The sequence below is a fragment of the Bactrocera dorsalis genome, chromosome 5 (assembly GCF_023373825.1).
Source record: "Bactrocera dorsalis isolate Fly_Bdor chromosome 5, ASM2337382v1, whole genome shotgun sequence".
Lineage (NCBI taxonomy): Eukaryota > Metazoa > Arthropoda > Insecta > Diptera > Tephritidae > Bactrocera > Bactrocera dorsalis.
The window spans coordinates 25,523-35,000 of record NC_064307.1 but is presented as its reverse complement, the minus strand read 5'-3'; the positions used below and the strand labels follow the sequence as shown (position 1 = coordinate 35,000).

The 9,478-nt window shown below is 36.9% G+C and overlaps 2 protein-coding genes across 6 annotated transcripts in view; one reads left to right on the top strand and one right to left on the bottom strand.

Moving 5' to 3' along the window:
* LOC105232792 (uncharacterized) overlaps nucleotides 1-4,550 on the top strand; it is an 11,777-nt gene extending 7,227 nt beyond the window's left edge. The window contains exons 3-4 of the mRNA XM_011214651.4: nucleotides 2,642-2,823; nucleotides 2,889-4,550. Of these exons, the coding sequence (XP_011212953.2) occupies nucleotides 2,642-2,823; nucleotides 2,889-4,099 (1,393 nt within the window). The 3' untranslated portion in view covers nucleotides 4,100-4,550. The remainder of the gene's footprint in view (nucleotides 1-2,641; nucleotides 2,824-2,888) is intronic.
* The window catches only part of LOC105232791 (general odorant-binding protein 70), a 33,603-nt gene that overhangs the window by 11,022 nt on the left and 13,103 nt on the right, over nucleotides 1-9,478 (bottom strand). For 2 of the 5 annotated variants that reach the window (XM_049457727.1, XM_029552934.2), the window contains exon 2: nucleotides 4,580-4,862. The exons of the other annotated variants lie outside the window; for them this stretch is intronic. The gene's annotated coding sequence lies outside the window, so the exon portion shown is untranslated. The remainder of the gene's footprint in view (nucleotides 1-4,579; nucleotides 4,863-9,478) is intronic. 5 annotated transcript variants of the gene reach the window in all.

Sequence of the window (9,478 nt, the reverse complement as noted above, 5' to 3'; positions counted from 1 at the left end):
ATTAAAGCCAGGATCCCCAAATTGAGTACCTAAGAACTTGAACAGTTTTGGTTCCATTTACGCAATGTTTAGTTATAAGGTGACACATCTCAAATGCACTATGTGCTTTAAATTTTATCCTGATAAATTAATTCATTATTGATTTGTGTGCTGGAAACTGAAAATTTCAAATGGAATTTAAAATTGTGTTATAGTATAAGGGAAGTAGGTGTGGCTGTAGTATGATTTCATCCATTTTCACTCTGTAGCATAGAAATATCAGGAGAATCATGCCCCAAATATGGTTGAAATCAGTAAGACGGGAGCCGAGATATGTGAGTTAATCTAAAAGTGGACAGTGCCACGCCCTTTGTCCTATTTTTATCCCGGCCCCTACAAAGCTCTCTCAAACCATCTCGGAAGTAAAATTTAATCTATCTAGCGAATTTAGTTATTAATTTATCGCCCTTTAGTAGTTTTTAACAGTACTAAAGCTACAACAACCGAACTCAAATATTATAAGAACTCCAACCGACAATGTGAAATCGATTGATAACCTCGTTCCCTCCCCACATAACGGCATTGTTCAAAACTACTTAAAGCGCGATAAATCCTTAACTAAAAAATCCAGGAACATTAATTTTTTACCATCGAGATGGTAACAGACAGTTTTATAAGGTCCGGGTTCTTTTAGGTGAAATCACATATCTCGAGACCTGTTCGACCCATTTTAGCTAAATTCAGTATATGACATTATTTTAACATTAATATGTCACAGTGTAAAAAAGGGCGAAATCGGACTACTACCGCGCCTTCTGCTTTATTGACGTAAACACCGTTTACGCGATTATAGCCGAGTTTACAACAGCGCGCCAATCCAATCGCTATTTGTCGTCAATGGGAGATTCTAAGTATTACCAGGTTCATCTCTACCTGGTCTTTCCAACGTAGTGAAGGCCTTTCTCTTAATCTGCTTCTCCCGACGGGTACTACGTCGAATACTCTCAGAGCCGAAGGGTTTTTATCCATTCGGACGACATGACCCAGCTGGCGTAGCCGCTGTCTCTTAATCCGCTGAACTATGCCAATTTCGTCGTATGTCTCGTACAGCTCATCGTTCCATCGACCGCGGTATTCTGCGTTGCCAATGCGCAAAAGACCATACACTTTTCGCAGAACCTTTCTCTAGAAAAATCGTAACGCTAACTCATCAGATGTTGGCATCGTCTATGCCTCTGCACCATATAGCAGAACGGGGCTGATGAATGACTTGTAGAGATTTGTCTTTGTTCACCGAACGCCTGCCACGCCTACTTCTCATATAACACAATTTTAAATTGCTTTTGATTCTTTCACTTTCTGGTGTACGAATTAAGAAACAATTAATAACACGAGATAAATTTTGTACGAATAGTGTTTTTAAGTATGCCACCTTAGCACCAAAAATTGTTCAAGTCGAACCAAAACCGTCTACCGCCTCTAGGTACAGAATATGTGGACCCGTGTACCTATAGTTCAATTTTAAAAGCAAATATCGGTCTGTGTGTGAGATATATATGTAATTGAAATTCAGAGAAAATTCTTTCATGATAATAGTATATTTGTGTGTCAAAACTGAGTTGAATCAGATCAATACACCCCTCAGCTCCCATATAGCTAATGGAAGGATTTTTGAACTTCCAGGTGACTTAATACACATATATTTACGAGTACATATGTATATTGGCATTATTTAAATTAAAATGAGAGAACGTGTTTTACTGATAGCAGTGTATCTTTGTTTCTAAAAGGAATAAAAATGGGCGAAAACTTGACCTAGCCCCCATACAACAAACATAATATCCATCACTTTAATCCATATGATTGATTATGATATGTGAGGTACTTAATAAATCTTAGGGAACATTTTGTTATTATGTAGCATATTCATTGTATGTAGTATTGGCAAAAATAGATAAAATCGGGTCGAAGTACAAGTACGAGTGTAATGATTTCCATTTGCACCCGAACTTGGTCCTTCCTTACTTGTTTTATTGTATGATACAATTTTTATTAAATAACTATGGTAATGCTGTGGAATATGTTATAAATTTTGTTGTCGAGACAAAGTAAACATAGAAGGGGCGGATAATTTGGCATTTATCTAGAACGGTAAATTGCTTCGGGCCGGCCCTGAGCTTATAAGTCAAAGTCACACGTAACTACAATTATACTCCATCGTTGAATCGGATTGAGACAGCAACGACTCAACATCGAGCGTGGTGATTACGCTAAGAAAAATATGTCTTGGGCGAATAGTTCCTAATTATGATTGTTTTTTGGTATTAAACTAAAGTATGCTCGAGAATATATTTTATTAAGATAACTCAAAATTTAACCGAGATAGTTATTCTGCATAGAGCTGACTAGAATAAAGAGAGAAGATAAATCACTATATGTAGTAAGTAGTGCTGGCGTAATTCGTGAATTGATGTCATGTATATTGGAGGTGAAAGATGCAATTTGGGTTTAAAATGGTGATATATAGCATATTATCCAATTTTTGCACCGATTCCAATGTATCCCTCCCGTACCATATTTATATAATAGTAAGATTTAATGCTTCTGAAGTTAGTTAACGCAGTTTTAGTAGTTTTCAACTAAAGTGATATCTGTTTCTTAGCTTTCGGGTCAATGGTCCAAAAATTCATCGTAAGATGAATTTAGCGCAATATCCTGTTCGAGAGGTAGGAACTGTGGATGATCCATTGGCTGATCCTTACGATGACCCTTCGTATAGTTTTAACTTCCGATCAGAGCAACAATCACGTACGGAGACCAGTGATTCCTCAGGTAGAATAAGAGGTATGTCTTTACTAGTAGAAAAACGATAAAATCTAAAAATGATCTGAAATCTGTTTCACTTGCAGGTCTCTATTCATACTTAGATGATGTCGGTGAACGTCATAGTGTAAGGTATGCAGCGGGTGCAGGAACTGGATATGAAGTATTGAATTCTGTACCTGACAATCCAGCAAGTGTGGCATATGCTGCTCCTCTCTACAAGGCCCATTCTAAGGCGCGCGGAAAAATGACCACACAACGTGGGCCAAATGGTACTTATAAATTAATCGCTGCTGGACCTGATCATCGCCGCGCAGAAAGCCGAAGTCCAGATGGGTTTGTGAAAGGTACTTACTCATATCTTGATGATGCCGGTATTCAACGCACCGTTGAATATATTGCTGGACCTGGTATTGGATACAGGATTGTAAAAAATCGTATGGGTCCGGGATCACATATAAACCCATCATTAACTGAGTTTAGATTAAGAGACACTGACTTTAAGCTTTCAAATGATTTTGGTGTAGGAGTTGGAGGAAGCAGTAGTATAGACGGTTTCGGTGCTGAAAGTGTATCAAAAAATGTTCCAAACAAGGTGAATGGTGACAGAAGGCTTGAAAACACACCAAAATATAATGCAAAGGAATCAAAAATTAATAATAAAGATAATGTTGATTCTGTGCTTAAAGTTGGTATACGAAACCAAATGAAAAGTGATCGTATGGGCGCAGCTAGCAACAGCCGCGGAACTACCAGATATGGAATGATTGATGGCGAAAGGAGGGGAGGAGGTTATGATTATAGTTTGTCTCGCAAACAAAATGTCAATCGAAATAAAAATCATAACATTAGTTCAGAAAATCGTGTCAGCTTTCACGATTCTCAACCAAACCTTACCTTATCGAGTAGCACCAGAAGTAACAATCGTGATCATGGAGGTGTTAATATCGGAAAAGATTACAACTACGTTTTGCCACATTCTTCATCAGGCTTATTAGGCTTTAATGATGATGATCTTGTTTCCCTACCACCTCTAATAACTAATAGCCACAAAATCTTGCAGTTGGAACGAGAAAAAGACTGGACTCAACGACATCGAGACTCCACTGTAATCCAAAATGTTGGAAAGTGGTATATCGGCCTACCGCCAGGGCATAGTGTGCGAGCCCACGTTCAGAACATAGATTTGTTGCCACTTGGTGGAAGGCGAGTACCATCACCATCAGAAGCATTACGACAAGATGAAATTGCTGATATTATGACCTCGATGGAGAGTGGAGTTTCATACGGTAGTTAAACCCAGAAAATAGATCCGATAGTAGAGGAAAAATTTTGCAATACCTGAGCGTACTCATGAAAGTTGGAAATTTAACTAACATGTCGTCGTAAAATTTTTTAAATATACTTATGAAATAATATTAATTTTTAAGACCAATCATGTCAACTAAACACTCACTCACGGTACTGTTCTGAATCCAGATAAATTATGGCCGGAAAACTCTGGATTATCTTTACTTATTTTCATTTAAGATTTGAAATGGCGGAGATATGTTTATTAGGCGATCCAAAGCAAAATTTTTTAAATTATTTATTGGCATATATAAATATATTAATATGTCCACAAAACATTTAGAAGGCAAATGCATAACTAAACTTTTATTTTTTGTTAAGGGAACTTGTTTAAATAATAAATAAAAAATTGTATTGTAATCCCCAACCCAGATGGAATTATATTTAAGATAAATTTCAAAATTATTAACAAAAAATACAAAGTTACCTTAGAAGAGTGGTGCAAGAGGAGTCCTTATGAAATTTATTGTTTCTATCGTTTCTTGGAGTACCATGTTTCGTTGACTCTATCCTCTACGAGAATACCATATACTGTACGATAACGAATTTCTCTTGTAATACTAGTGCCTTAGAGAGTATATACCGCCCTCGAAGCATACTCTATGTGATGAGAATACGTAAATATGTATGCGTGTTTACTTCTTGTAACTTTTTTTTGGTCCCTCCAGAATCATCGGGCCCTTAATCGCATTAAACATTTATGGGAGCACCTGGACAGACAAATCAGAAAAAGGACAATCAGCTCAATGATGTTATTGCAGAAAAAGGGCAAAAAAAAATTACGGGAAGTAACAGGAAATCTGCTCAACTCAATGCCGCGTCGTTTACAAGTATTAATTAGAGCAAATAATAATTAAAAATGGTAAGGCTGAATTCAGGCTACTACCGGGATCACAGTTCCGTAGCCTCCGACCAAGAGCCGCAGGAGAGGAGGGCTTGGCTCAAAATGCCTCATGCGAAGACGCGAAAAGATGCCACCTTTAAACAAGCATACAAAACTCCCATCGGGAGTCATCAAAATCAAAGCCAGTGGAATAAGGAGAAGGGAATAGCAGCACCCCAATTGCCATCACCGAAGAACCTCAAAAAGCAAAGAACACCCACGCAAACGAAGGAACGGCGGAGAAAGCTCATGAAAACGCTAAAGAGAAACAAGAAAAGAAGAATGGTAGCTGCAAGTCAGAGAACATATAATAGGCCCAAGCAGCAATCATAGACCATGATTATAAAGTCAGCAAAAGGCAATAGCAACGTCGAGGTCCTTAAGAATAGGTAAATCTTAAAGAAGCAAAAGTTAAGATTACAGTGATGCGTAAAACAAGACCCGCGGCGCTACTATTAGAACTGGAGAAGGGTCAGTCTACAAAATCCAGCTTCTGAGAGGCTTTCTGCAATACCACCATTTAAGAATCTGCGACCTTGAATCAAAGGCTGCTATAGAAATTAGAGACCTCTACTCACCTACAACAGAAGAGGAAGTAGCAGGGTCTGTAAAAGAAATGCTACAGTACCTCATCAAACACTCGACGATAAGCACAACAGCACCTAACATAAGGTAAGGGCATATACGAGTATACCGAACAGGATAAAGCTTACGTACTGATGCGACAGGCACGCATTAAAATAAAGAAAATCTGAAAAGATGCTTTCGCTACTTGGGCTAGGATACATAACCTGGGACTGCACAGGGGCCGATAGGAGAGGACTAGGTGCTTGTATATAATGCGGCCAACCAGGTTACAAATTGAAAGACTCAAGGTGACTTTGCAAAGAGGTTAAACATGAAAAAGTGAACTATATTTCAGGATCCGCAAAATACGCAATGGAGGAACCTGGCTAGAACATAGCAACCCAACCGCCGCTATATGGCTACCATCAGGGAGTAACATCGACACTGTAAACAAAGGGAACGGCAATGGCCGTATAAAGTCGCCTCCTATAATTCCTCAAGTAAGGTTAGCGATGAAAAAATTCCAAAGAAATTCTGGTGTTAGGGCTAAACCGATTTTAATGAAGTCTACGGCTTACACAGTGATACTCAGTGATTCACTGCACTATATGTATTGTTGTTTTGGACGATTTTAGCAATTATGGAGGCGTCTGCTCCGATATCTATCGGCAAATTATATTTGGAAATCCCATCGAATGGTTTCAGGCGGTGTGTGACTGCAGGATGTAAGTTACATACATATGTATGTATGTGTACGATATTCATTCGCTTTTACCCCAGTTGCAGTTTGACAGGATTTCCTATGTGGTCAAGGGTTGGCACCGAACTGATGCGCATCCGGTAGTGTCTCTGGCGGCTGTGGCTACTTCTTCTTGGTCGTCGCGATTTTATAAAGTCGAACTGCCTACTACGCTTAATCGTCCTATCATAGAATCAGCATTTGCAAATGCGATTTTATCTGCTACGTCGATAGCTCTGTTTCGCAGAGAGCGGTGCCTATCACCCGTTGCATGTGTTTGAATAGTTGGCTTGTTTAAAGGTCACCCAAGGCCATATGTGTGTGACTGTTAGCAAAATGTGCTATTAGCTTAGATTTAATGTATTCGTAGCTATTGAGCAATGACGCGGAATCAATGACTGCACTTTATTCCATTAGCTTGCTTAGATATCAGATAAGAGAGATGGGCTACAGACTGACCCATTCATGATTTTACAAGAAATATTATACCAAGCATCTCCCTACGACTAGCGAGTGTCGGGAGATTTATAAGTTTTAAGCGGACGCTAACTTATCTGAATGGACTTGGTAACTAGGGTTCCAAACCACAGAAGCATACTCTAATTAAGGCCTCACCAGAGATGTAAAAAGATTTTTTGTGGTAAACGGATCTCTAAATTCTTTTGACCAACGTTTAACAAAACTAAGAGCGCCTTTAGCTTTAAGAACCGTGGAAGATGCGTGAAGATTAAAATTGAGTTTGGGGTCCATAGTTACTTCCAGATCAACAAAACTGCATACTTGTTCCAACCTAAAGTTTTGTATTGCGTATGAAGTAGGGTCTACAGATCTACGTGAAAAGCACATCTGTAGCTATTAATTACAAATAGTCGCACTTTTAGCTGTTTCGAAAATAACTGCCACCTGTGGCGTATTTATTGCCAGAAAGTTTTCACACCGTGTATATTACCATTAGAATTTCGTTATCAAACTTAACTGGGCGACAGTTTGTAATTATATCTATGTATCTCTTAAATCCAGTGCTGGCACCAAAAAGGCATTAACCAATTGGTTTGGTAGCTATATGTGACATAAACTACTCAAATGTTTGTATACTATATTTACATTTTACGCATTTTTATTCTGGGCATGTAACTCAGTAGCACTCAGGAAATACATATGTACATATAAAATAGTCTGACATGTTAGCCATTAACTGGTTTTTACCCGATGGTTTCACTGAACCGCTTTTAGATTTTTTGTATGATTATCATACTTATCATTAATACCGTTGTTTTTCCTTCATATCATATAACATTGTAGATATGTAGGCATTCGGCATTTTTACACCCTGAACACAGTATATTCTGTTTGCCACCAAGTTTGTAACAGCCAGAAGGAAACGTCAGAGACGCTATAAATAAATGATTAATATGATGAGATGAGTCGATTTAGGTCGCTGTCGATCTGTCTGTTTATATGTCTCTACATACGCGTACTTTTTCCTCAGTCTAAGAGATATCAATTATGTCCTTATATGGAAAACTTTATTTTTTGACAAGATATGAAATTAGGGTTGTTATCCAAGGCAACCGTAAAATCTACGAAGATTGTTCAAAACGGACAACTACAGCATGTATCTGCCATTCAAACTGATCTATCGAATGATTATTGTATGAAATCATCATTATATGTGAAGGGTATTATAACCATAATGTTGTTCGCGAAATGTGTTAACCTAACGTTTTAAATAAAAAGCATGTGTTCGAATATATTATGAACGCATTCAATTTTATTAACCTTGACTCGGCTGACGGTAGCCTAATATAATAAGTTTCTATTTAGGTAGCCCGAGTATTAAATAGCAACCATATGTATACATCTTGTGCTGAGCAAATACTTATTCTCTCCTAAAGTAAACTAATTTATTATATTGATATATAGTACTGATGTAGTTTATCGTTCTTGCTTTGAAATGATCATAAATTTAAATTACTATAGTTTCACGTTTAACATTAGCTTTAACTGGTAAGGAAGGGATTAATACGGGCGAAACTCACATTAAATACCTTCGCAATTCGAAAAAATTAAAAGCCTGGGAAAAGTTCTTAAATGCTTTATATATATGTACGACATTGTACGAACTAAATTATTGTTTCTGGGAATGTCTTTTACGTATGTACATAGTTATCGAACTTCCTATACAAGTAATTTCGATTAGAACCATTATATGGGATGTGAGCGTTGATCTGATTTCATCTGTTTTTACACTATAGCATGAAGCTACACAACATTTTATTGACTCGTAGTTGATGTTGAATGAGTTCTCGTTCCCACTCAACCTCTTCAAGTTACTAAAGAATACATTCGCCAAGTATTTTCAATGTACATATGTATGTACATAGTTAGCGAAATCCTAACATGCTCAATTCAAAATGCTACAAGAGTATAAAAATTATAATAAATGTTATCAACTTAGCTTTAACTTGTAATTGATCACATTCAAACAAAGAGCAGTGAGAAAAATAGTAAAAGTATATCCATCTTATGATTTACATATGTACGAGTAATATTCGCTTGAGAATTTTATTACACCAGTCGGCACGAATTTTGGGTCTGACTTATGCATGATAAATTTAAGTTTCTCCCACTCCAAAAATAAGGGAAACATTTTTTTATTAAAGTTTGCTTTTATACAAATTTTTTTCATATAGTTTTTTTAAGTTCTTATGGACAAATTAAACCCAATCGTATCAGACAAAAGCAAACTTTAAGAGCTAAATATAAATATTGCTGTACATTTAATTTTTAGAATCTCTAAATGTGAGCATGAAAACAGAAAAAAACATAATATTGTTAACCGGTGTTTTGCTTATTTTTTTTATTTACGGTCATGCCTACATGTATGACCACACATATTTACACATATTATGGGAAATGAAAAGATGCCTCAAAAGCACAATTTAATTCAAACCACGTATCAAACGGAGAAATTTTTAAAATACAACGCACTAGCTCTAAAACTCTGAAACCGTCAATTCTGGAGCTTTGAAACAATATACTTATAAATAAGTTGAAAGTTTTTTAATGATTAACACCATGTCATAATCGAGATACATACATACATATGTATATTATACAAATTATTCTTATTCCAT